Genomic DNA, 23,399 nt, shown 5'->3' with positions numbered 1-23,399 from the left:
AAAAGAGGCGTCGGTATAGAGTAACACCGTCGGCCATTTTATGGTTTCGCCCGCTTCATCAGGGCCTACTGTACCAAGACTAGATAGAGTTTCGCAGCATGTTCTGGACTTTGAATGGGCAAACAATGAATAAGATCCAGCGCGACAGTTCGCAGATGGGCGTTGGGACTACGCATTTCTCGGAGCGGAGGAATAGAGCCTGGACCTTAAGCAACCTTAAGGCTCGCCATCTTGGTCGCGAAAGTGGACTTCCTGGGTCTTGTATTCTTCGTGATCCCCGACATCCATCATAGGGCGTGCTGGCAGTAAGTAGTGCATTCGCTTCTGGCTCACTCATGTTCGCGCAAGCCAGCGAGTTCGCGATGTCAAAAAGCCACAGAAGTCGTGAAAGTCTCAAGTATCTGCCAATAAACCTCGCGGCACACGAGTAGCCGACAAGCCATCGCCACAGACAGCAGGATCAGGCCTGAACATCACGAGTCCGAGGAGAACCTTGAGCTTGAAGCTTCGTGGCCTGCAACGTCTGTGAGCGAGCTTATGCATGACAGCCGCTTTGCGCTTTTGTTTGGGACGCGGTCTAAGCGAGAACTTTATGTGACCGGCGGGTAGACTTCTAAGAGCGGAGGACCCACAAACACCTTCTGTGGAAACAGCTGTATACCTCCTGTCTTCATCTCTTCAGCATCGGACTTAGAGAGATAGCATGTGCCGCCTCTCCAAAAGCTTGCCGTTCTGCTTTGCACCGTCCCCGGATCCAACATCTTCTGATTGGCAAGCCACTAGGACGTGTTGCAGTCTACGAAATTAATATGCAGGCCGTTCGAGTCAATCTGAGACAAGATCGATGACCTTACAGGGAGTGAAGTTCAAACCAGACGAAACGCTCTGACTTTCAGTATTCCCGTCTCGGCGGTTCTTACTACATGCTTGGACTTCTCTGCCTCCGTTTGGAGTTCGTCGACTTCTCTTGGGATGTCACGGCCTGTGTCAATTATACCCAAACGCTCGGAATAGCACGCTGGCATCAATCATTCACATGTGAGCCAGCGCGGATGGACCTACTGACTTAGCGCTCTGCTTAGTCCAAGTATGTCTGCTCTCCTGAGGCCGAGCAATCAAGGAGCGAGTAGGCTGGTTCGTGGAGCAAGTCTTCATCGGATTGGTTGGAATCTGAGGTCTCTGCCAACCGAGACGGCTACGGGGAATGGTGCAGGCAGGGGGACGTTTTCACGTAGTCTGCGTGGTATCGCCGTCGGTGGTGCTGTTCTGGGCATAATGGTGCGCACATACTATACCTGCTCGTGTTTCTACCATGCTGAAGTGTGCCAGATTGGGGAAGGAATGTTGCGCCCTATGTATCTTGATTCAGACAGAGACATGAAAAGCGGAGAGGCGAGCACATCTGCGCCAAAATACGTGTCCTACCAGGATGTCCAGAAGCATAAGTCCAAGGACAGCTGCTGGGTCATCATAGAGGGCCAAGTCTACGATACTACGCCCATTTTGGATACACATCCTGGCGGGAGCCGTGCAATCTTGAAGTATGCCGGAGAAGACGCCACGTACGTAGCCGACGCCGAGTTGTAGCCTATGCATACTTCACACTATGTCTTATTGATGAATAACAGAAAGGCGTTTAAACCGGTACATCCGCCCGGTACGCTCTCGCAGCTTCCGTCAGAGGCACACCTTGGCCCGGTTGATCCGGCTACGTTCCCAAAAGAAAGTAAAGAGCTTAGCCAGGAGGAGAGGAGAGTAATGGAAGCGCGAGCCTCTCTGCCTCCTCCGTCCGCTGCGCTCAACCTTCATGACGTAGAGGTATGTCTTGAATGCAGCGGACTGACGTTTGGGTTAATATATGTTAATGTAGGAGCTCGCTGAGAAGGCTCTCACTACGACTGCCTGGGCATATTACCGATCAGCAGGAGATGACGAAAATTGTATGTCCACTCCAGCACTTACTGGTGTCCTCGATACTTAGAACGTGATGGCCTTACAGCTTACCACGAAAATGTAGCCGCTTTCAAACGATTCTGGTTCAGACCTCGAGTGTAGGTTTCTCCCCGGCGTAGCAAATGTATTGACTGAAGATCCATATGCAGGCTGCGCAAGGTCTCCGTGGTGTCGACCAACACTACTATGCTGTCATTCCCCTCTTCCCTACCTATATACATTACCCCCACGGCTCTCGCTCGACTCGGACATCAGGACGGCGAGATGAATTTTACGCGTGCAGCAGCGAAGGAAGGCCTCATCCAAGGAGTACGTGCTTACTCTTGAGACGTTTGCCAGCCGTATTGAGCGGTTCAAATCCTTCCCAGTTATCACAATATGCCAGCTGCTCCGTCGAAGAGGTGATGTCCGTGAGGCATCCGGATCAGACTTTGATTTTCCAGGTGTGCATAGGCTAAATGCAATCAACATCATCATTGGTCTAATGTACCATTACTAGATGTATATGTCACCAGACAGGGTCGCCGCCGGGTCCCTGCTCCGTCGATTGGAGGGCCTGGGTTTCAAAGCCCTCATGTTGACCGTCGACGCTATCGTGGCCGGGAACCGGGAACTTGATCAGAGAGCCAAGGCTGATAATACCTCTGCAGTACGGCACCGCCTGAACGTTGCGTTAGACGTGAAAGCTGATTGATAGCTGTAGGGCCCTACGCAAGTGCAAGATGCACCGGGCTCAGCATCAGGACGTGGTGTTGCAAGCGTAGGTACTCGTTAAATGAGACGGGGAGCTCACATGGGCTCATTATCGAGTAGAGGTTTGCAAATAGGCTAGATGCGGATGTCTGCTGTAGGCCTCGGTCTCATATGGAAGGTTTATTGCCTCTAACTAGGTAGCAGGGGAAGATGTTGCGTGGATCAAATCCCTTACAAAACTTCCCGTCGTCATCAAAGGCATCCAAAGCGTCGAGGTAAGCGCAATCAGTCTACACCCACCCTCAGGCTCACATTATCTGCAGGATGCCATCATAGCTTATGAACACGGCGTTCAGGGCATTGTTCTGTCCAATCACGGTGGTCGGCAACTTGACTTGTGCGTCGTCCGATCTACCTGTGGGTCTATTCGAACTTACCGCAGATACAAGCTCTCCATCCCCTATGACCCTTTTATATGAGCTTAGCCAGGCGAGGTCCGATCTTCTGTGGAGACGGGACTTCGAGGTGTTCGTGGATGGAGGGGTCACACGCGGGACTGACGTTCTAAAAGCTCTTTGTCTCGGTGCACGAGCTGTGGGCATGGGTAGGCCATTCCTGTACGCTAATGGGGTCTGGGGTGAAGAGGGCTGCCGAAGAGTGGTACAAAGTGCGTCAGCGTTTCACTCCTTTACTGCTCGTCGAACTTATCAGGAACTAGTCATGCGAGAAGAGATCGAGAGGGCAATGCGGCTGTTGGGCGTCAGTAACCTGAACCAGCTATCACCGAGCATGGTGCGATACATTGATCGGGAACCCATGGCCTCGCGTCTATAAGGGATAGGTGACTGCGGTATATACATGGGCGTCGTTGCTAGGAGTGGATCTGCAAGTACTGTACTTAGGGAGAAGGTGATACAGATGCAGACCGTATTTGATCACAATGATGTCCTATATTCGCTTATAAGCGACTTGGCAGCTATCACAAACCTCCCCCCAGCTTGGATGTACCCCAGTCTTCGGTCCTCGATGGGGAGGCAACCTGCCTGGAAAGGGCTGCGGCCCAAGACGGTGTCGTGCCACAAATTTCCGTAAATGGAATTGCGGGCATGAAGGTGGCGTGCGGCACGACTGGAATGCCCCAGCGTATTCTGACTTCACTTCATCTACATCTCACATTATACCCGATTCCTCCGGCTGCTGGCCCAGACAGTGCACTGAGGAGACAGATCCTCAGCTGCTGCTAAGCTGGATTTCACCGTTTGCTGACGACGCAGACCCAGGACGATACGAGGATGAACTCTTTGACTTACCTGTCGCGTCAGTTCGATGTACTGGCGTCACAGAGAGCGCCATCGTCAGACACGTATCTAGGGGATCGAACTGCAAGAGAGGGTCGCAGAGGCTCTGATGGTGGTCTCAAACGTGTCCAAACCAGTCTTTCCCTTAGCGACTACACACGTACTGCTTCACCGCTGAGGCGTTCCGCATCCTCACCCTCCGGTTTCCTGCGGGTCCTGCCTATCAAGAAACCCATAAGCGAACCCGTTTCAATTTCTGTTGCAAACTCAGAGCCACGGCCGGAGCAGTTCCTCTTCATCCGCATTCTCTGGATCTTCTGGGATGCCGTCTGTGCCGCCTGTGCAGCCGTATTGGTCCGGGGACGAGTGGAAGAAGCTGCTCAAGTACCGGTGGAACAGCAGTCTGTCGCGGAAGGACAGGAAAGCGAAGGGGAAAGTAGGGACGAGAAATATGTATTATCACAGCAGGCTTCTTCCCCAGCCGCCCCGCAATCCCCAGATCCAATATTACCTCCTCGGTCCGGAAGCAAGTCCACGCTACTTCCAGTCGACCGTACTGCCCCAGAAAGCTTGACTCCTCCTCCTGATCTTGTCCTAGATGCCTCCCAGCCGACGTCTCCGCCGAGGACGCCTACACCCACGATATCTTCGACGTCCTCCGATGCCTCTCAACAGTCCTCGATGCGTCAATTGGCAGTTGCTCGGAAGACGCCTCTCCATCTTCCCAAGACCCTTGTCCTTGACTTAGACGAAACGCTTATCCACTCAACGTCAAGACCTATGTATGGCACAGGTAACGGGCGGGGTTGGTTTGGACTGAGCGGTCTTTTTGGGCGGAAGAACAAGGGTGCTGGGAAGATCGTAGAGGTGGTCTTGGGCGGTCGGAGCACGCTGTATCATGTCTACAAGCGACCGTTTGCGGACTATTTCCTTCGCAAGGTACGTTGACGTTCCCCCAAGTTCTCATGATCCTCTTGCTTATTTGCTGGGCAGGTCTCGACATGGTATACGCTCGTGATATTTACTGCATCGATGCAGGAGTATGCCGATCCAGTCATTGATTGGCTTGACGCCGGTCGGGGAATACTGGCTCGGCGGCTATTCCGAGAGGTATGCCCCTTGCCAATTGTTTGCTCAGGCCATGGTTGACACTACCCCGCCTAGTCATGTACCTTGTTACCCAACGGTTCGTATTCCAAAGACTTGTCGAAAGTGGAACAGGACTTAGCACGGGTGTTCCTGGTGGATAACTCACCGATAAGTTACAGTATCAACGAGGGTTAGCTCTTCTGCATTCTTCATGTATTCTTCGAATCCTGACAGATATCTGGTTAGCGAATGGAGTTCCCATAGAGGGTTGGACAGATGATCCTCACGACGAGGCACTACTAGATCTCTTACCCATGCTGGATTCTCTGCGGTTCACCAGCGACGTTCGACGAGTCCTCGGTATTCGAGGCTTCTCATGACAATGCCGGGGACGTATACCTAATTGTAATATTTCTGATCGTGCCCTACGAGATGGACTACTTATCAATTAATTTGTTTGTAAGCATACACATCAATCACCGGTTAGTTAGAAACAATGTCGGACGTTCAGCTCATTTCTTGTTTAGTACTTCCCCAGCTCACTGGCCTCGTTAGCATTCAGCTCTCATCGCATGTTAGTGGCATTCCACCTTAGATACAAGTACGTCTAATGCATCGCAAGCACTGCATACTGTACCGCGACTGCTGTCGCTTGTCTGGGAAGATGACAGAAAACATGGTACATTGCATAGCGGGACACGACGGTATATTAACACAAATAATACTGACACACACGCAATGGCGGGAATAGTGTAACGTAGGTGGGATGACAGAGGGATAGATCATATACAATGGAAACAGAAGTGCAGTCCTATACCTGAAACCCCGACAAACTACATAGCCAAAGAGGCTTGTAATTCCCTGAGTTGTGCATCTTCGTCGTCTTCCACTGCTGTCCGATGCGCTGAAAGGGAAGAAACGTGTTCAGCTGAGGAGGGGAAAGACCAGTACTAGTACTCACCCTCTTCGACGCGAGTTGCCCCAGATGGAGCATGCACTGGTACATGATCGGCCTCCATCAGCCGCTCGTTCAACTGATCTTGCTCCAACTCTGCCAATTCCTGTTTCAGCTCCTCCTAAAAGGGTTGTCAGTTATGATACATCCCAATGGCGGCAGAAAGCGTACTTCGTCGTAGTCTAATCCAGCGTTCATGGGATTCGATATTGCTTCGGAAATCTCGTTCGCGATAGCTCTCTGCTCCTCGATAGCAGCCATCGTTGCATCAACCTTATCCATCGTCCTAGACCGGGCTCTGGTGAGCCAGGTGTCATGAGCGGATGGTACAGACGATGACGTACATGTTGCCGTGGATCGTCTTCAGTACATCCGCACCCTTCTTCATAGCAGTCATTGTCTCCGCGTTCAAGTTGGCGGACTCGAGTGTGTTGACCTGCGACTCCAACTGTAGTCGCGAGCCGGCCAGTTTATCCAATTCCTGCTCGTGTGCCCGTTTCCGTATCAGTGCTTGCTTTGCGACTGGTATGTTTCACGGGCATAGTAGACTCAGTTGGTGAGGGGGCAAGGAGCAGTGCAACAACATGACTGACGATTCTTATTTGTCACCGCATTAGCCTTGGCCTTCCTCGTCTCCTCCTCAATCTTCTTCTGCAGATATTCCTCCTTCTTCTCTATCAGCTGCAACTGCTGTCGTAGCCCGACAATGGCTTCCCTCGCTGCCTGCTTCGTGTCCTTCCGCCCACCAAAGTAGCTCATAAGGCTGGCCATCATTCTGGTTAGGCGTCACCAAGTATTAAATCGAATTCTAGCGCAGCACACAAGAGTAAAGGTAGCAAGGAGCAGATCTACCAGTACGCAAGAGTCAATTGACGGGTCGAATGTGGCTGGTGGTTGTGCACTGACGCCGCAGGCAAGGCGTCACGGTTATGATCGACCGATAAGGAAATCACCGGCAACGCAGCACACCGCGAAGCGAGGACTGCAACCTCGAATCTTCCATTCATTACGCAGCATTATACCTCGTAAAATTGAGCAAATATACATGACGAGAGCAGCGCTGTGCCACTTGACACAGCGCACCTGGTATATAACAAAAGCAACCGATTGACCCAGGAGTCACCCGACCAACGCGTCCTTAGCGACGCTTTTTCCCGCCTGGCTCACTGTAGAGGATTAAGCTAACAAACACGCAAGAACCCGGTGATACTTACCCTTCATCATCGCTTCTTTCGTCCTCGGCACCCTTGCCAGTGACGACACGCCAGGCTACGCGGCAGATCATGAATGCCCACAGAATCTGAATGATCTGTAGGCAGAGTCAGGGCAACGAAATGTACGCCTGGGACCAGAGACCATACCTGGAGCGCGAACAGCAGCGAATTGAAGATCACATAAGTGCTGTAGACAAAGCGATACCCTTGCTCAGGCTTCCAGTCAAACGACACGACCCTCGGGAGATCATAGTACGTGGATTTGAGCACGTAAATGAATAGAACGTGTCTAGTCATAAACCATGAAAGCAGGAAGAATACGAAGGCAACGTCGCACGCGGTGGACATCTCTAGGTATCGGAACATTTTCGCCAGCTGCGAAGCATCTGAGTTCAATCAATTCCAGTCCAAGCAGGATCGCGTTTCACGCACCGTAAACACTATGTCGCACCAGTCCATAATGACCATTATCATGCAGCCGATGCGGTTGAAATTGTAGTAGTAACTGAGGAGGATCAAGCCAATTGTGATGACATGGTGGGTCATCATTTGCCAGTGGTCCTTTCTATGGGCCTCGGCATTGAGCACTAATACTTGATGGATATAAAATGCAGCTTGGATCAAATACAAGGCCTTAACTGGACCGGGCAGCGGGACATGAGGATAGTTTTCCCAGGCGGCCGTGGGGTTGAAAACCTCAGTGGGCAGGTTCATGTAGACGTACTGGGGTATGATCAAAGTCAACAACTAAGCTATGCACAGACCACTCACCATGCCGAGGCACCACGAGAAGGTCCAGTATACCCATGAATAGCCTTGCTCGGCAAAGCGGAGGACGCTCCGAGTAATCTTCTGTTCCTCTTTGCTCGTTAACGAATAGGATGCAAGATCTCCCACGTCGTGGCCGTTGGCCTCCTGGATCAGACTGGACCCGTTCTGGTGAGCACCGTTGCCGTTCAAACTTTGCTTTTCACTTTTCAAGGCATCCTTCTCCGGGATGGAGTGCCGCCTTCTACCCCTTGTCAGCTGCCACCTTGCAAAAGGCTCGAACACTCCCAGTCGCAGAGCGTCCCGGAATCCCGCCATGAAGATGATACAGGACACGATGAAGCAAGCATCTAGAGGACCCGTGGAATAATAGGAGGAATTGGGGAAGGAGTCCGGGTTTGCCGGTCTATCGACGGGATAGGACAGGGTAAGGAATGGAGCGACGAAAGACGGAAGCCACTGGGGCATTTGCTGGACGTTCATGTTGTTCTTCTTGTCACTGGGTCGTTGCAGTAATTATCATGGAAAGTGGACTGATTCTGCGCAGCCCCCGTCGCTCAGGAGATCGCGTTTTGTATTAATAGTGCACGTTATACTCACCTGTCCCGAGCGTTTTCTATTATCTAGAGCACACACCCAGTAGGGATATATCGAGCAGTCGAAGTCCTGAATACCTCGACGCGGGGGTATTGGTATTCGGTACCCGAAGTAAATTGCGCCAGCAAGGAGCGCAGCGAGCGTCGATAGAGAGGGCTCTCCTGAACGCGCCTGACGTTCCCGACAACGAGAGCTTGAGTTTGACGCGTCCGCAACGACCAAGCCAACTTCAAAGGGAGGAATTTTTGCGTGAGCTGTAACGCCACGAACGTGTCTTTCGACGCGAAGTCCCCATTTCTTGAAACACCAAACGACCGGAAACGGCCGGGCGAATCGGCGCTGCACCTCCGCTGCCCTCTGTACTAATTACGATGAGCTCCTCCGCCGGCGACCATGGCACGCAGCCCAACAACACGCTCTACATCAACAACCTCAATGACAAGGTGAACAAGGAGGAGCTGCGGCACCAGCTGTTCGCGCTGTTCACGACGTACGGCAAGGTCATCGACGTCGTCGCGCAGAAGGGCGCGAAAATGCGCGGGCAGGCGTTCCTGGTGTTCAGCGACCTCGCGGGCGCGACGGCGGCGATGCGCGCGTGCGAGGGGATGGTGTTCTATGACAAGCCGATGGTTCGTCGCTTTTGCACGCGGGTCATGCGGGGCTGAACGGTAGACGCGCTCTTCTTCCTCTTCCGCGTCGCAGCGTATCCATTATGCGAAGTCAAAGTCGTACGCCACTCTGCGGAGGGAGGATCCCAACTTCATCCCTCCAGTGGCCGCGGCAGTGCACAATGCGACACTTGCTTCGGACAAGCGGGCCCGGGAGGACGATATGAATGTCGACGAGAGGGCGTCAAAGAAGGAAAAAGCTGATGACGAAGATGGCGAAGAGATGGAGATCGAAGACGATGAAGAGGGGGGGAGCAAGCAAGGTGCGTGCCGTCCCTATCACCCTTCGCTTCAACCCTCTCAAATGTCCACAGCCGTCCCTCCAGCCGTCAGTCTGCCCTCCGCGCGCCTACTATGTACAAATCTCCCGCAAGAAGTCACAGACGACGTACTATCCGTCCTATTCCAGCAGTGCGTACTATCTCCTGCGTGCCTATCCTGATATGTCTCAATCGGCGTGTATATCAGGTATCAGGGCTTCCAGTCCACACACGTGGTGCCTGCGCCCCAGCCTAATGCGGCCGGGCAGAAGGTAAAGATGGCGCAGGTCCTGTTCGACTCGCCGGAACTCGCCACGGTGGCGAAAGAAGCCTTGGACGGCTTCACGCTTAAAAAGGGCTGGATCATGTCCGTTGCATATATCTGACGTGTTGTAAGTAATCGTCGATCCTCCCGTGTACAGTACTGCGCTCGCGGAATAGACTGCGGAACGCCCAGGTCTCGGTCTTTCTGCTAAGAACTTGTGATTTTATATTGCAAGTTACAGTTTCAAAGGTGATGTTACATTTGGTTCACTTCTTATCCAACTTTACCCTTTCAACCCCGCCAGGATGGCTTCTGCCAATGGTTTGGCAGATGCTGGGTTCTGACCAGTGTATAGGTGTCCAGAAATGACGAATTTGGGCTATGATAATCTGAGTAACCTCGGTGACTTGATATAAACAACCCAACTTACCTGCCATGGCTCGGCGCTTTCGTACTTTCCGCCCAGAGCTTTGATCTTATCCTCAAGGAGGAAGGGCACATCCTGGAGAGACATCAGGCTTCCGTCAAGAGGCTTCGTACTGATGCCACTAACCTTGACCTTCCCAGCTTGTTCTTCCTCCGCGTTAGAGAACCCTGTGGCGGCCTTGCCCTCGAAGATCGACTTGCCCTCAGAGTCCGTCGCGCCAACCAGGGCACTGTCTCTCAATGTCAGTTCACTGCTCTTTCATTCCACATACGTGCGGAAGACTCACGCTGGCCCGTGGCACACGGCGGCGGTAAGCTTGCCCTTGCGATAGAACTACATGGCGCATTTCCGTCAGTGAGTGAGATTACCGAGTACCAATGCACTCACCTCACTGGCGAGCTTGATGTTCACAGGGTCAGTGGCTAGGTCGATGACGGGCCCGTGTCCGCCAACGTAGAAGACGGCGTCGTAGTCGTCTACGTTGACCTCTGAGAGCTTCTTGGCGCCCTCGAGCTTCTTGCGCACGGTCGGGTCCGACAAGAACTTCTGGCTCTCGTCGTCCTTGAAGTTCTGGTTGGCCGAGGGATTAGCCGAGGTGATGTGACGTTTTCCTATGGATCCGGCGTACCTGGACGCTGCTCTCATCGACGGGCGGGTTGGGCCCCTGGGGAGCGGCAAAATCGATGGTGTAATGCGGGGCGAGAGTGTAGTAAGGGTGCGCGGCCTCGGGGAGGTACCAGCCCTGGACAAAGGAACGGCGGATAAGACAAAGAAGCGATTGTCAGCACTGCTCTCGACTTACGGTGTTTCCGCCGGTCAAGGTCTTGTTGCACGACGTGAATACGAAGAGGATACGTCCTGGCATTGCGGTAGAGTGCTAGCGTTGGCTTTGAGAGGGTAACTGCCCGGGTACCCAGAGCTTTCTGGCTTATATAACACAGTCTAAACTGGTTATGACGCAATAGTATGTGGATAGAGCCAGGGAGAACCGATGTGCCCTTGTCCGATCGCATGCCCGAGCCATAGCAAACCTCCGGGGACCATTGCTCCGCCTGCGCTCCCTTTCTTCCGGGATCTGGAAATCATGGGTCTTTTCCTACCGGACGTCGAGCTTACTCATCGACATCTCCCGGGAGATTTTTCGAGACACTCTGGCGGACAGTGGATGACTTCCCGTAACGCTAAATCCTTATTTTCCCTATTTCTAAGGCGTTGTCAGCGAAGTGGTCACACCGAGTGATCGATTTTGATGGGATAAATATGGGGAAATAGAGATGGTCTCTAAACCGTGGGGACACTTCGCTGCTGCGAGACGCAGGACGCTGCTGGAGCGAAGAAGCACGAGATTCATCCAAATATGGAGGCGCTCACGAGGCATCAATGCTAGCCGACGCTAAGTGAGTGTTAGCCGACTCTAAGCGAGGATTTAGAGACGTTCAGCATTTTACAGAGGGGTAGGGACCCCTCTGTAAAGTCCAGGATTTAGAGACGCCTTTGCTTGACGACCGCCATCAACAAAACGTTACCATGGAAAGCGTGACAATTCGGCATCCCGGCACGATCACATCGGGGCCAGATTTTAGGGATTTAGGGACGAAATTTTAGAAAAAATAGCGATTTAGCGTTACGGGAAGTCATCCAGTAGAGCCTCAATATCCCAAAAGTACTCTTAGCATAGCTCCCGAGTACGATTCTGCACAGAGCATTGGCTTTGCGAAGCATAGACTCTTGATCAAGACCATAAACGCCGGCATGCGAGAGCAGGCATCCAGCACAGATGATTCCATTATCTACTAACATAGCATAGCCACCCCCTGTATATGCGGGTATCACCGATTCGGACGCTTCAGCTTCAGCTCTCAGTTGCATACAGTTCACCTTGTACTGTGTACTGCAGCTTCAGACTTCAGTCTTCAACTTGATACCCCTCTCATCCTACATACCACCCCGAGCATGTCTTCATTCTTTGGCCTGTGAGCATTTCACTCGACCTCGGCCAGAGTGGCCCACCTGACTTGCGCGCTGGAAGCGGGAAGACGCGGACGTTCAAGCCCAGGAAGGACGTGCCCGAGGGCACCAAGCAGTACCAGCTGCGCAAGTATGCTGAGGCGACGCTGGTGAGTTCTCTTGCGATAAAATGAGAGAGGGAAGGAGGCTCAATGGGATAGGGATCGGGCAATCTGAGGCTGGCGGTGCAGCTGCCGGAGGGGGAGGACGAGAATGAGTGGTTAGCTGTCCACGGTACGCAGGCACTCAACACGGTATGTATATTATGGGTAATGGTAGCTGATATGGCCCAGCGGTGGACTTCTTCAACCACCTGAACATGCTCTACGGGACCGTCACCGAGTTCTGTACCCCTCAGGAGGTGCGTGTGTCCCGTGCGGCATCCAAGCGTGTTGACCCTTCACGATACATCTCGCCAGTGCCCGATCATGTCCGCCGGCCCACGGTCAGTCTCAGTCTCACCGCCCTTCCCGCTATACCTACTCACCCGCTTGGCAGCTACGAATACCTGTGGGAAGACGGCGTGAAGTACCGCCGGCCGACCAAGCTGCCCGCGCCCGAGTACGTCGACGCGCTCATGAACTGGGCGCAGGGCATCCTGGACGACGAGGCGATCTTCCCCAACAAGATCGGTGCGTGAGCCCCCCGCCCCTTCCCCCTCCTCGACCGCTCTCGTTTCCTTACTCTGAGTTTCGCGACGTGCAGGCGTGCCGTTCCCGCGGGGCTTCCGCGACACGGTGCGCACGATCATCCGGCGGCTGTTCCGCGTGTACGCGCACCTGTACAGCAACCACTTCGACCACATATGCGCGCTGGGCATCGAGGGTGCGTCCGTGTCGTCGTCCCTTCCTTCAAGGTGCAGTTCCTGACAGTCCACCCCGAAGCGCATCTGAACACCAGCTACCGGCATTTCTTCCTGTTCGTGCACGAGGCATGTTCGTTCGACTGGAATGTATGAGCTGTGCTATGATATTGACGCGATTTGCAGTTCGACCTGATCGACAAGAAAGAGCTCGCGCCCCTGGACGAGCTGAACGACGCCATCCTCGCCGAGGACAAGCGGTGACCTCCTCATCACCCCGTGTTATCACCATCATACACGTATTGTACATACCTACGCATGCATGCTTTCAATGTCCGTCGCTCCCAAGTTCGGGATGCATATGCAATCAATAACGAGTTCGAAATACTCTCAATCTGATTTGAAGTGACTCGCTAAAGCGGGAGGGAAAGAAGTACAAGATATACACGGATCTCAGTGGCGTTTATATAGAGATAATAAGTTAGCGCTACATTGGACTTAAGTTGAACTTGGGGGGGTAAAGCTTATATGACTGCGAAGCGCGGAAACAGCGAGCAGAAGCAGGGATTGCAAAATAAGAGGAAGGGAAGGGGACGGGGATAAGTATTATACAGAAGAAATTCGTGGATGGTTGCTTGCTTGATGATAATGTACACTGACTGCTGCGGGGGATGGGAACTTGCGTTGCGGGGCTTTTGGAGAGAGATTGTGGCGGGGGCCAGCGGTAATGCTGACCGGTCTATCGGAGTGAGCTGGGTGGGGCGGTGACGTGTGGCTTGCTGTGGATGGAGCGTCTTGCTTTACGGGGAGATCGAGGATACCACCGGCATTCAAATGGTCCTCTAGAGACCGACTTTAGCACCTCTCTCACCCGCGAGACGAGGAACGGAAGTAGCTGACCTTGACTACCGACCACTGGATGGTCAGGCTTTTTATCCTCTCCTTCAGCGCCAGGCGGCAGAGATCGCACGTGAGCTGCTCCCCGAGCGGATTCAGCGCCGACTCGATCGTCGCGGTCGACACATCTGCAGGACAGTCCGTCAGCTGCACGCGCATACAGTGCGACGAGGGCACGAATCGTATACCTGGTCTCGCGTCCCACGCGAGGTACGCCGCCGCGAGCGCCCACGCGCGCGTCAGCTTCTTCTGCTCGACGGCGTCGCACCACGCGGTCGGGCCGTGCGGCTGGGGCGGGGGGAGCAGGAGGCGCTTGAGCGCGTCGACGCGGCCGAGGTGGAGGAAGAAGAGGCGCTTGAGGTACACGGGCCCGATGCGGCGCGCGAGGTCGTCGGTGAGCGAGGGCAGCGCGAAGGAGAGCAGGTGCGCGGACGTCGCGACGGCGAGCTCGTACAGGTCGTGCTGGGCGGCGAGCGCGTAGAGCGCGATCGGGAGGAGGGGCGCGTGCAGGAGGAGGTGCTGGTAGAGCGGGAGCGTCGGCGCGATGTGCGCGCGCAGCGGGACGCCGTACGTCTGCATGGCGGCTACGGCGGCCTCGAGGACGGAGAAGGGCGGCGCGTAGTGGGCGCAGGACATGTGGTAGATGGTGTGCAGGAGGACGTTGAGCACGGCGGAGGGCTCGGGCACGGTGAGGACGGGGCCGACGTCGTTGCTGGGCTGCTGCGGCGTGACGGGGAGGAGCGAGTGGAAGCCGTTCTCCGAGGCGGTGAGGAGGCGGTGGGTGTGGACGTAGAAGAAGACGGTGTCGGAGGAGAGCAGGACGAGGTCGGGGGGCAAAGGGTCGACGCTGGCTCCGGGGAAGAAGGTCGTTGAGACGGAGACGATCGTGCTCTCCGCGGGGTCTTCGCTGCTCGGCGTGGCCGTCTGCGAGTCCTGTGGCAGAGGAAAGTGTGGCAAGCTCAGTGTGGCAAGCCTGGCCGTGACGAAAGGGCGACGCACCGGCGGCGTAGGCACCTGCGCGGACAACGGCGCGACCAGCTCGGAGACAGGCTTCGGCTCACCGTGCGGCAGGATGTCTGTCTCCAGCGGCTCTGAAACGTATTGCATGACATTCTCCCAGTCACCGGACTCCATCGCGCGAAGGAATGAATCGTCTAGTTCACGTTACTTGGATTATTTAGTCGCGACCGAAACACACGCAGCCGGGGGACGCACCGTCGATGTTTTGGTCTGGTCTGAGCCTCTTCCCTTGCAATGTGCCGCCGGTTGCGAGAGCGCAATCTTGATTTCAAACGTGTGAAAACGTTCGTCACTTTCCAGCTGCCGCCGGGCCACAGCCGCCGGCAATGTTATTATAGTGGCGGTCATGTCTTTATCAAAACACCACAACGCTTGCCTCTTGTGCGCTCTAGTTGTAAGCAGATAGAAAACACGAGAAATCAAATGTTCCAACCCGCTCAATGTGTATATGATTTCTCGTGGGTTGGGGGGATACTTCGGTTCTGCCCGAGTCCCGCTGGGTCACGTGACTACTTGAGGGCAGGCCTCGACGCGCGCAACGAACTGACCGAATTTGCGGAGATGAGACGCGTCGAGGAGGACAGAACCGAAGTCCGAGCGCTGGAACAGTTCCCGTCAGACACTGCAGTCTCGAAAACTGACCCTCCAGCGCTGCCGCAAACAAAAAGGGATGTGGTGGGTGGGTGAGAAAAATTCGCCTAGAGGGGAATGCAAAGGGACGACGATGCGTACGCGTCGTCCAATGCACGGTGGGCGTCTAGACGCCCACGTGTCTGCTTACTCAGCTTTCTCGTGGCAAGCACTCCCACGCAGCATCCGCTCGCAAGCTCGCTCATGCTGCGTGTACTAGCTTGCCTCTTGTGCGCTCTAGTTGTAAGCAGATAGAAAACACGAGAAATCAAATGTTCCAACCCGCTCAATGTGTATATGATTTCTCGTGGGTTGGGGGGATACTTCGGTTCTGCCCGAGTCCCGCTGGGTCACGTGACTACTTGAGGGCAGGCCTCGACGCGCGCAACGAACTGACCGAATTTGCGGAGATGAGACGCGTCGAGGAGGACAGAACCGAAGTCCGAGCGCTGGAACAGTTCCCGTCAGACACTGCAGTCTCGAAAACTGACCCTCCAACCCAGAGCGAAGCTCTAACGCAAGGTTTTCGAGACCTTTTGCGAAAACTACCCCACCCAGAGCTTCGCGATGGACACTCGACCTACATGGCAATATCAAATGCATTGTACAATATGTTAAGCTATACATTAGTGACCGGTAGTCCATTGCGTACCCGGAAGTGCTCTAGTCCATCGTTGGCAGCTTGAATACGAGAATGGGTGTAAGAACGTGATACGAAAAGCGGGAGAATTGATTCTATCTTGCGCCAATATAACATGAAAGCCATCGACTTCCACCGGCCCTGCGCAGCCACCACTTCCGGTGATATGCCCTCTAGCAGCATCTCCGTCGTCCCACCGATCCGGAAGCTGTGCCCGAAGACGTCCTGTAATCCGGCTGTCGTCCAAATAGAGCGGCAGCGAATAAGGAACCAATCCTTGACCATGGGCGCCCACGAGCCAGCGGACGTTTCGAATGCAAATAAGGGGGCTGTCGTGGGAACGTTATGGTTGGCATGAAGATGTTGGCGCATGGCAAACCATGGATCGATGTCCCCCCGGGCAGTGAGTGATATGTCCGCACCCTCGTGCTGTGTGGTCTTGGTCCATGGTATGTGAAAATGAACGGACCGTACATTCCCTGGTAACGTTTGCCAACGAATGGAGGTACCGCGCGCTACGTGCTTGGTAGCGTCGAAGCTGTTTCTACTGGGAACTGTTAACTCCCCCAGCCGACAGCAACCACGAAAGGCCGTACAGGCGCACGCCCACACGGCGGCATCGAACGAGTTCGTTAAGTCAAGTCCCCGCCAGAGTGCCCACATATGCTCCACCGTCACCGGCGGTCTCTTGACCCGCTTCGCAGAATCTGGAACCATCTTGCGCACCCCTTTGAGAGTTTGTTTGAGTAGTTCATTACCATACCATGGTGCGCCATTTATCTTGTGCCAATAGTGTATGCCTTGGAGCCAATTTTGAGCCGCTGAGTCACTGCGAAGGCCCGCTGCACGTTCGGCAATAAATATTGATAATAATTCTTCTGAAGCCGGCATGCGTGAATTTTCATCTATGTTGTGATCATCGCAAAACTGAGCAAAGCGAAGCAGGCCAGAGCCGTACTCTTGTCTGGTGGAGATGTCGAGAGATGCTAAGAGAGTGTTGAAGAGCTTATTAACTGAAGAGGAGTCTACTGAATTGCATAGTCGCTGATCTCGGGCCTCCGTGAAGGGCGTGTACCAGCAACGAAGTCTATCGGAAGCCGCGACGAGAGGACGATACGGAGATGGATTGATGTGACAGTCAGGACGGGGTTTTTTGGGCTGTTTTTTCTTTTGACCTGCAAATCCGCGCGACGGGTCCCGAAACGAAAGCCCCCCCGTCGAGGGATGTTCGGGATCCGGATTCGAGGTCGCAGCGGCACGAGCCACCGCCAGTTGAAAGATGGCACTATTCATAATGAAACAAATACGGACTAAGTTCGCCAGGTATAGCGAACGATGAGCAAATACGAAGCGAATCGGGCCCCAACTCGCCGCGAGAGATGGGATCTGCCAGATTGTCCTCGGACTTCACGTACTCGAACGTGAGGGAGATATTACGGGCCGTCATGATCATGACGGTCCGCTGAATTGATACGTTTACTGCGACATTGCGGCTACGACCCTTGTCGAACGCGCCTATGATCCCTTGATTGTCAGAGCGCACCAGCACGTTGACGTCTTCGTAGCCTTTAAGTTCCAGAAGTCGGACTAGGAACTCAACTGCGAGACCTTCGAGCCAGCCAATATCGCGACCGCTTCCCCGCGGCACATTCCAGTTTTGCTTCAAGCACCAGGCGTCCCAGTGTCGCGTACCCCATATTACTCCAATGCCCCAATCCGTCGAGGCATCCACCCATATGCCTAAGTCAGTCACCGGCCCCCGGGGCTTCAAGGATCGGACCGCTTCGTCCTGTACTAGACGCTGCTGCCACCACGTTAGGTCCGTCAACACGCGATGAGATGGGCGTCGAGGAGCATAAGGGTTATCTGTGAACTCGGAGGCGAAGGCATTCAATGACGGCAGGTGAGCACGTCCGTCGCGATATATGAATGTTACGTGTGATAGTGTCCCGATCATCTTCTGCACTTCTCGTAAGTGGACACGGCCTTGACTCCAAGTGATCCTAGCCGTCTTGACCTGTCCTCGTACTTTGTCGAGTTTTGCGGGTATCATGCGAGCCGTCTTTGCCTGTAGCTCCCAGCTGAATCCAACATAATCAAATGTCGGTGCGAAATCCTGCCCCTTCTCTTCGTGCCAAGGAATCTGAAGAGGAGCCGTAACGTCGAATATTGTCTGCCTATTGTATGTGAAGCTGTAGGGTAGCATTCTTCCATCTGGTTGCTGACCACCGGCAATGGGAAAACGAAATATCGTAATATCATCGACCCACTTCAATGTAGGCCCAATCCTCTTAACTTCAAGGATATCCATTGTCGCATCCACGGTCTCTCCTAATAGACCGTGTGCTGACGAGAGACCAAAAGGAACACAGTGGTCTATATGGTGGTTGTCTCCGAATCGAACAATAATGAATAACTTGTGTGATGGCTTGACTGGTATGGTGCGGTACGCGCTAGCGATATCGAACGTTGCTGCCTCTGCTCCCGGCGGGGCGTTGGCACACTGTATCCACCCGGTTAGGGTATGTCCATATCTGTCTTATGCAGAACAACAGAGGGCACTCTGCCCCGTCCCCGAGCTGGACAACACGGAGGGTCTCAGACCCCGCCTCTGACTGAGGCCGTACACAGAGGGTTTGCCACCCCGTCCCCTCCAGGGACAACGACCGTACGCGTCGTCATGACAGAGCTCGTCAAACCCGAAAGAGTGACAGCCGCGACCCGTTGTTATTTGACATCTCAGTCCAAACACGGCGTCGCCCTCTGATCCGAAGATCACAGACCCGATAGGTCTAAGTCATGGTGCACGGTTGTGAAATTGAAGGTGGATAAAAAAGCACGAAAGTGCGTTCGAAGATGGCGAGATATTGTAATAGGTAAATCGAAAAGATAGACTCACCACTTCAGCGCAATCTGCTGCTGTAGAGAAGCGCGTGATGAAGTCCTTCGGGTCGATGTAACTGTTGACCGAGGGATGTTGTACTGTTGCTGCTGAAAGATTCCTACACACTCGGACCTTATCCTCTTCACCGTCGGCACCCGGACGCACTGCGCAAACCAGCGGCGACACCACAAAGGGACCTCCACACATCCGTTCGCATTCCTCTCTCGTCATCGCCTGCGACATCCGCCCTGCTTGTACTTCCTTGTCAATGTAGTTCCTGACGTGTTGAGCATACTGAGTGCAGTTTTTTGAATTTTCATGAATAATTGTCTCTCGCGGTGGAGAGAAGTCACCAAGAGGAAAGCCATCGACTAGTTTCGTGACAAGATCTGGGTATCGTTCAAGTAAGCCGCACTCTGTCAAAAGCCGGTGAAAAGCGGCCGCGTCATAAGGCGTCTGGCGGTGGTAAAGCGAGTTCTGATCAGAGGCGGACGGATGCGGCGCAGTCTCGACTGAGGGCGATATGGTTTGGGGAGCCGCAGAAGGCACAGATATGGCGGATGTCCGATCCGTGGTTGGTGCAAGTAGTGAACCCCGCTCTCGCTCCGGAAGTGTTCCATGCGGTACAGACGCTGTCACCGGATTTGATTGAGACCAGCCGCCTCGAGTTCGTGTTCCAGCGACAATATACTGGTCCACCTCCGGGGTAATATCCGTTCGTGCAGTCACTGGCTCTATGGCCAGATCGCGAGCAGGCCAGACAGACGAAAGCCTTTTTGGGTCTCTCGTCACGAAATGAACGATAGCCGGGACGAGTCCCGGCGGTTTTTGAAGATGAAGTGTCCGGTGCTGAAGTGACCTGGCTGGGTGGCTGCCGACGAGATGGTTCGTACCGGTGGAGTCGGTCCCGTTCCTCCTGCATCCCCTTCAAAGCATCCTTTACTTGCTGGTTGGAGTCATCTAGCTTCATCCGGTCATATTTTGTCCGGTAGCGCTCAGCGTTGAAAACGAAGGGTTGCCACACATAGAGTTGACGCAAGTCGATGTCCATCTTCAATAGAATTCTGAAATCGGCGACGAATGTGGGTTGACCAGTGAACCAAGTCCGATGCTTGTCCCAGCGCTCTGCTTGTTCCACCTGGCCCGCATCGAGATAGAACGCGACTTGATTTTCCATCGCCTCCCGCCATTCTTCGGATGTGAGCGCACCTTCGTCCCGGTACTTGGCTACATCGAGAAGCTGTTTCTTCCGAGATTTCTCCCCGACGCCCGTTCTCAGTGGTACATTATTGTTCTGACGTAGCATTTCCCGACGAGTCGTGTTAAGATACATTGAAAGGGGAATATATTCACCAAGATTTGCTAGTTCCTTCAGACGCGGGTGCCAGCCAGTGATGTCATTCATTTCAATGTCGATGTCCTCTTCTACAATCGGCTTTCTCCTCTTATTCATCGGCACATCGCTTTCCGAGCCGCTGGAACTGGAGGACGATAATGACCGTGAGCGCCGTTTCTTCCCGAAGATCTTCTTCATTATCTTGCTCTCGGCTTTCTTCCGACTCCTTGGAGAGAGGGCCTTTAGCATTCTCGACAGTAGAGATTCAGACTGATTATCAGGGGTGGAAGAATGACTTGATTCGGATTCAGAGAGCTGGATAAGATCAGCTTCGTCCTCGGATACTTCTGGTTCGCCCAGACCGCGCCGGAGCTCTCTGAGTCTATTTTTCTCCGCAGTCGTAGCCTTCATTGTCTTCCTCATACTACGGGGGTATTTCGATCCATCTGGCTTAAGGCCCTTTCTGAGATTTTCTGCCATTTGGGCAGGAGATATGACGGGCGGATTATTGTTGACAATATTATGCCCGTTGGTGCCAGCAGGGATTCCAGAAGACATATTGATACTACGCAATCCCGATTGCCGCGACAGCCTACTGAGAAAAATTCGCCTAGAGGGGAATGCAAAGGGACGACGATGCGTACGCGTCGTCCAATGCACGGTGGGCGTCTAGACGCCCACGTGTCTGCTTACTCAGCTTTCTCGTGGCAAGCACTCCCACGCAGCATCCGCTCGCAAGCTCGCTCATGCTGCGTGTACTAATCCGTCTGGTATTCTATTGACCTTTCGTATCCGTCCATGCGATGCTCTACGTACACAGCCTAGTTGGTTCGCTTCATCTTGTGTATTTGCTCCCTCCGGCCAAAATTCGTGTCGTGCAGTTCCTGGTGGGACGGGGATGAACATTATACAACCACGGAAAGTCAAGCGGACAGCGCACCATATTCGCCATCCGCTTCGCCGTAGAAACAGCGTTCAGCTTCTCCAACACCCGACTCTCCGGCAACACAATCTCCTCCAGCTTCGTCTCTGTCCAAAACCAACCAATCAGCACCGTCCATCCCCAAAACAAAACCCACACATACTAATCCGCTCCTCCACCTTCAACACCCGCTCCTCGTCCCGCTCCGTCACGAAACTCACCGCCAACCCCCCGCGGCCCGCACGCGCCGTCCGCCCCACGCGGTGCGTGTACTCCTCGCTCTCCACCGGCATATCCCAGTTCACCACCATCGCCACGTCCGCAATATCGAGCCCGCGCGCGCCCACGTCCGTGCTCACCAGCACCGGCACGACGTACGCGCGGAACAAGCCCAGGGAGTTCAGCCGCTCGCGCTGCGTCAGCCGCGAGTGCAGCGCGGTCGCGCGCAGCCCGAGCGTGCGCAGCAGGGAGGTGAGGTACGCCGCGGTGCGCGGCTTGTTGCAGAAGATGATCGTCGGCGGGGGCTGTTGCGGCGTGTCGGGCTCGTCGTCTTTCGCGGCCTTTTTGCGTTTGCCCTTTTTTGCGGCGGGCGTGGGGTCCGGCGCGGCGCGGCGCATGTGCGCGATCGACTCTGGGGGATGGCAGAGGAGGTCGTAGAGGTAGGACTCGCGGACGTGCGAGGGGACGAGGATGTAGAACTGCTTTAATGTCTCCACAGTCTCGACCCTAAGCGCCGCTCGTCAGCGTTCGGTCAAAACCAAGAGGGACTCTAACACACGGCGCAGTAATGCGGTGGACAAACGGCTTGCGCTTGCCCGGCCTCGGGGGCGCTTCCGCGAGCTTCTCCACAGCAGCCGTCCACGTAGCGGTGAACAGACACGTCTGCCGTTCCGACGGGAGGACTTTGAACAGGTACGACAGCTCCGGCGCGAACGTGGGCGTTAGGAGGCGATCCGCTTCGTCGAGAACCTAACAAAATTAGTTCAGCACACGATGCATGAATATCCTGCCATAATCTTACGAGGAACTTGATGCGGGATAAATTCCACTCCCCGCTATTCGACTCGAGCAGGTCGACGATCCGCCCGGGGGTCGCGACGACGACGTGCGGGTGGTTCTTCAGCTCCAGCGCCTGTGCGATCGTGTCCATCCCGCCCACCACGACCGCCGTTCTCAAATTCAGCGAAGCCCCCAATACGGCGAACTGCTCGGAAATCTGGAACGCGAGCTCACTAGCAGGCGGCAAACGTATGTCAGAGGGGCAACGTACGAAGAAGGACGGAAGCGTACCGGGTGGGGGTCAGGACGAGGGCATAGATACCGTACGGGTCCAGTGAGAGCTTTTGCAGGATGGGCAACGCGAATGCTATTGTTTTCCCCGAGCCGGTCTTGGCGTTTCCTATGCAGTCCCTACCTTACAGTCCTAGCGAGTAAGCTTGTGAGCTTTGCGGAGATCGCGCGCACGGTGACTCGCCTTCTAAGAGAGGAGCTATGCAGGCGGCTTGGATCTCCGTCGGCGTGCGGATGGACATCTGCGCGAGTGCATGTTGCAATGCGGAAGAGACTCCGAGGGAGGCGAACGATGTTGGGAGGTGCGCTGCGTTCTGAGAGGGTGCAGACAGTGTTGGTCGCGCCGGCTTGGAGAACCTTGACAAAGAGTTTGAAGAGTCATCTGCGCCAGCCTTTGGCTTCAGATCCACCCTGAGCCACTCATGAATCCGTTCTCTACGCACCTTCATCTATCCCGAAACCATGCACAGAGCGTTCTTCTGCATCGCTGTCCTCACCCTCTTCTTCACCTCCACTCGATACGCCACTGTCCTCGTCCACAGCGGATGTAGACGCCTCCGACTCGTCCGAATCATGTCGCATGCGTTTGAGGCTATGGTGGTCGCCTCCGCCGTCCTCAGACCGTACGGGAGAGGTCTTACGCTTGCGGTAAGTAGTAGGTCCCATTTCGCAAGAGTGCCAGGCCGTTAGAAGAGCAAATGGGTGGTAGTAGTGTATACAGCACCTGCAGCCAGCGAAGAGGCACAAAACTTGCGCTCGCCGGAAATTGTACCGGGCAATACTC

At 54.4% G+C, this 23,399-nt stretch overlaps 10 protein-coding genes across 10 annotated transcripts; 4 read left to right on the top strand and 6 right to left on the bottom strand.

Annotated features, from left to right (window-relative positions):
• The first annotated feature begins 1,228 nt into the window (after positions 1 to 1,228).
• GLOTRDRAFT_54623 (uncharacterized protein) lies at positions 1,229 to 3,615 on the top strand. Its single transcript, XM_007863650.1, has 13 exons — positions 1,229 to 1,278; positions 1,330 to 1,583; positions 1,629 to 1,818; positions 1,871 to 1,940; positions 2,000 to 2,051; positions 2,103 to 2,262; positions 2,322 to 2,396; positions 2,453 to 2,625; positions 2,781 to 2,800; positions 2,851 to 2,921; positions 2,970 to 3,043; positions 3,096 to 3,313; positions 3,365 to 3,615. Exons 1-13 carry the CDS (start codon positions 1,276 to 1,278, stop codon positions 3,478 to 3,480), a joined length of 1,476 nt encoding a protein of 491 aa, XP_007861841.1. The 5' UTR covers positions 1,229 to 1,275; the 3' UTR covers positions 3,481 to 3,615.
• A 1,010-nt stretch (positions 3,616 to 4,625) lies between these two features.
• Positions 4,626 to 5,413, top strand: GLOTRDRAFT_34014 (uncharacterized protein; the record flags this gene model as incomplete). Its single annotated transcript, XM_007863545.1, has 4 exons — positions 4,626 to 4,883; positions 4,938 to 5,054; positions 5,109 to 5,223; positions 5,280 to 5,413. The coding sequence occupies 4 exons, from the start codon at positions 4,626 to 4,628 to the stop codon at positions 5,411 to 5,413; spliced, it is 624 nt and encodes a 207-aa protein (XP_007861736.1).
• A 289-nt stretch (positions 5,414 to 5,702) lies between these two features.
• GLOTRDRAFT_54617 (Snf7-domain-containing protein) lies at positions 5,703 to 6,858 on the bottom strand. The gene is made up of 5 exons (XM_007863649.1): positions 6,582 to 6,858; positions 6,333 to 6,510; positions 6,160 to 6,274; positions 5,995 to 6,109; positions 5,703 to 5,937 (listed from the first exon to the last, which is right to left on the bottom strand). The coding sequence occupies exons 1-5, from the start codon at positions 6,760 to 6,762 to the stop codon at positions 5,867 to 5,869; spliced, it is 660 nt and encodes a 219-aa protein (XP_007861840.1). The 5' UTR covers positions 6,763 to 6,858; the 3' UTR covers positions 5,703 to 5,866.
• A 96-nt stretch (positions 6,859 to 6,954) lies between these two features.
• GLOTRDRAFT_70062 (longevity assurance proteins LAG1/LAC1) lies at positions 6,955 to 8,833 on the bottom strand. The gene is made up of 6 exons (XM_007863906.1): positions 8,571 to 8,833; positions 7,974 to 8,509; positions 7,635 to 7,925; positions 7,350 to 7,577; positions 7,203 to 7,297; positions 6,955 to 7,154 (listed from the first exon to the last, which is right to left on the bottom strand). Exons 2-6 carry the CDS (start codon positions 8,451 to 8,453, stop codon positions 7,127 to 7,129), a joined length of 1,122 nt encoding a protein of 373 aa, XP_007862097.1. The 5' UTR covers positions 8,454 to 8,509; positions 8,571 to 8,833; the 3' UTR covers positions 6,955 to 7,126.
• A 68-nt stretch (positions 8,834 to 8,901) lies between these two features.
• On the top strand, positions 8,902 to 9,959 carry GLOTRDRAFT_54613 (RNA-binding domain-containing protein). The gene is made up of 4 exons (XM_007863648.1): positions 8,902 to 9,196; positions 9,270 to 9,498; positions 9,550 to 9,646; positions 9,704 to 9,959. Exons 1-4 carry the CDS (start codon positions 8,939 to 8,941, stop codon positions 9,879 to 9,881), a joined length of 762 nt encoding a protein of 253 aa, XP_007861839.1. The 5' UTR covers positions 8,902 to 8,938; the 3' UTR covers positions 9,882 to 9,959.
• Positions 9,957 to 11,096, bottom strand: GLOTRDRAFT_113827 (class I glutamine amidotransferase-like protein). Its single transcript, XM_007863905.1, has 7 exons — positions 10,990 to 11,096; positions 10,816 to 10,929; positions 10,575 to 10,757; positions 10,474 to 10,520; positions 10,314 to 10,416; positions 10,191 to 10,262; positions 9,957 to 10,139 (listed from the first exon to the last, which is right to left on the bottom strand). The coding sequence occupies exons 1-7, from the start codon at positions 11,050 to 11,052 to the stop codon at positions 10,044 to 10,046; spliced, it is 678 nt and encodes a 225-aa protein (XP_007862096.1). The 5' UTR covers positions 11,053 to 11,096; the 3' UTR covers positions 9,957 to 10,043.
• Positions 11,097 to 12,061: 965 nt separating this feature from the next.
• On the top strand, positions 12,062 to 13,358 carry GLOTRDRAFT_113826 (Mob1/phocein). Its single transcript, XM_007863904.1, has 9 exons — positions 12,062 to 12,160; positions 12,217 to 12,304; positions 12,356 to 12,428; positions 12,488 to 12,555; positions 12,614 to 12,639; positions 12,693 to 12,826; positions 12,900 to 13,019; positions 13,079 to 13,125; positions 13,183 to 13,358. The coding sequence occupies exons 1-9, from the start codon at positions 12,141 to 12,143 to the stop codon at positions 13,258 to 13,260; spliced, it is 654 nt and encodes a 217-aa protein (XP_007862095.1). The 5' UTR covers positions 12,062 to 12,140; the 3' UTR covers positions 13,261 to 13,358.
• A 468-nt stretch (positions 13,359 to 13,826) lies between these two features.
• On the bottom strand, positions 13,827 to 15,163 carry GLOTRDRAFT_113825 (uncharacterized protein; the record flags this gene model as incomplete). The annotated part of the gene is made up of 5 exons (XM_007863903.1): positions 15,109 to 15,163; positions 14,893 to 15,047; positions 14,082 to 14,826; positions 13,897 to 14,021; positions 13,827 to 13,838 (listed from the first exon to the last, which is right to left on the bottom strand). The coding sequence occupies exons 2-5, from the start codon at positions 15,025 to 15,027 to the stop codon at positions 13,827 to 13,829; spliced, it is 1,017 nt and encodes a 338-aa protein (XP_007862094.1). The 5' UTR covers positions 15,028 to 15,047; positions 15,109 to 15,163.
• Positions 15,164 to 16,177: 1,014 nt separating this feature from the next.
• On the bottom strand, positions 16,178 to 17,338 carry GLOTRDRAFT_14996 (uncharacterized protein; the record flags this gene model as incomplete). Its single annotated transcript, XM_007863428.1, has 1 exon — positions 16,178 to 17,338. A coding segment is annotated over one exon (1,161 nt), but the record flags the coding sequence as incomplete, so codon positions are not given.
• Positions 17,339 to 21,156: 3,818 nt separating this feature from the next.
• GLOTRDRAFT_113824 (DEAD-domain-containing protein) lies at positions 21,157 to 23,207 on the bottom strand. Its single transcript, XM_007863902.1, has 8 exons — positions 23,059 to 23,207; positions 22,800 to 22,997; positions 22,616 to 22,739; positions 22,347 to 22,557; positions 22,104 to 22,294; positions 21,489 to 22,051; positions 21,344 to 21,432; positions 21,157 to 21,287 (listed from the first exon to the last, which is right to left on the bottom strand). The coding sequence occupies exons 1-8, from the start codon at positions 23,195 to 23,197 to the stop codon at positions 21,225 to 21,227; spliced, it is 1,578 nt and encodes a 525-aa protein (XP_007862093.1). The 5' UTR covers positions 23,198 to 23,207; the 3' UTR covers positions 21,157 to 21,224.
• Positions 23,208 to 23,399: the final 192 nt, after the last annotated feature.

The sequence above is a fragment of the Gloeophyllum trabeum genome (genome assembly GCF_000344685.1).
Source record: "Gloeophyllum trabeum ATCC 11539 unplaced genomic scaffold GLOTRscaffold_00002, whole genome shotgun sequence".
Lineage (NCBI taxonomy): Eukaryota > Fungi > Basidiomycota > Agaricomycetes > Gloeophyllales > Gloeophyllaceae > Gloeophyllum > Gloeophyllum trabeum.
The sequence above is the reverse complement of the archived record's forward strand: the minus strand, read 5'-3'. Positions and strand labels throughout refer to the sequence as shown.

Excerpts from the sequence above, each read along its gene's own strand:
- GLOTRDRAFT_54623 (XM_007863650.1), top strand. Across the intron at positions 2,263-2,321 it reads AGGAAGGCCTCATCCAAGGA|TTATCACAATATGCCAGCTG; the intron begins GTACGTGCTTAC and ends AATCCTTCCCAG. Across the intron at positions 2,922-2,969 it reads AAGGCATCCAAAGCGTCGAG|GATGCCATCATAGCTTATGA; the intron begins GTAAGCGCAATC and ends CATTATCTGCAG.
- GLOTRDRAFT_54617 (XM_007863649.1), bottom strand. The coding sequence starts at position 6,762 with ATGATGGCCAGCCTTATGAGCTACTTTGGTGGGCGGAAGGACACGAAG. Across the intron at positions 6,511-6,581 it reads TGCGGTGACAAATAAGAATC|TCGCAAAGCAAGCACTGATA; the intron begins GTCAGTCATGTT and ends GAAACATACCAG. Across the intron at positions 6,110-6,159 it reads CTGGATTAGACTACGACGAA|GAGGAGCTGAAACAGGAATT; the intron begins GTACGCTTTCTG and ends CAACCCTTTTAG.
- GLOTRDRAFT_70062 (XM_007863906.1), bottom strand. The coding sequence starts at position 8,453 with ATGAACGTCCAGCAAATGCCCCAGTGGCTTCCGTCTTTCGTCGCTCCA. Across the intron at positions 7,298-7,349 it reads CGCTGCTGTTCGCGCTCCAG|ATCATTCAGATTCTGTGGGC; the intron begins GTATGGTCTCTG and ends CTCTGCCTACAG. Across the intron at positions 7,155-7,202 it reads GAAAGAAGCGATGATGAAGG|TGAGCCAGGCGGGAAAAAGC; the intron begins GTAAGTATCACC and ends AATCCTCTACAG.
- GLOTRDRAFT_54613 (XM_007863648.1), top strand. The coding sequence starts at position 8,939 with ATGAGCTCCTCCGCCGGCGACCATGGCACGCAGCCCAACAACACGCTC. Across the intron at positions 9,197-9,269 it reads TGTTCTATGACAAGCCGATG|CGTATCCATTATGCGAAGTC; the intron begins GTTCGTCGCTTT and ends TCCGCGTCGCAG. Across the intron at positions 9,499-9,549 it reads AGAGGGGGGGAGCAAGCAAG|CCGTCCCTCCAGCCGTCAGT; the intron begins GTGCGTGCCGTC and ends AAATGTCCACAG.
- GLOTRDRAFT_113827 (XM_007863905.1), bottom strand. The coding sequence starts at position 11,052 with ATGCCAGGACGTATCCTCTTCGTATTCACGTCGTGCAACAAGACCTTG. Across the intron at positions 10,417-10,473 it reads GCCGTGTGCCACGGGCCAGC|TGCCCTGGTTGGCGCGACGG; the intron begins GTGAGTCTTCCG and ends ATTGAGAGACAG. Across the intron at positions 10,263-10,313 it reads AACAAGCTGGGAAGGTCAAG|GATGTGCCCTTCCTCCTTGA; the intron begins GTTAGTGGCATC and ends ATGTCTCTCCAG.
- GLOTRDRAFT_113826 (XM_007863904.1), top strand. The coding sequence starts at position 12,141 with ATGTCTTCATTCTTTGGCCT. Across the intron at positions 12,429-12,487 it reads TGAGTGGTTAGCTGTCCACG|CGGTGGACTTCTTCAACCAC; the intron begins GTACGCAGGCAC and ends GATATGGCCCAG. Across the intron at positions 12,827-12,899 it reads GATCTTCCCCAACAAGATCG|GCGTGCCGTTCCCGCGGGGC; the intron begins GTGCGTGAGCCC and ends CGCGACGTGCAG.
- GLOTRDRAFT_113824 (XM_007863902.1), bottom strand. The coding sequence starts at position 23,197 with ATGCGACATGATTCGGACGAGTCGGAGGCGTCTACATCCGCTGTGGAC. Across the intron at positions 22,740-22,799 it reads CATAGCTCCTCTCTTAGAAG|GTAGGGACTGCATAGGAAAC; the intron begins GCGAGTCACCGT and ends TAGGACTGTAAG. Across the intron at positions 22,558-22,615 it reads CTCGTCCTGACCCCCACCCG|TGAGCTCGCGTTCCAGATTT; the intron begins GTACGCTTCCGT and ends GCCGCCTGCTAG.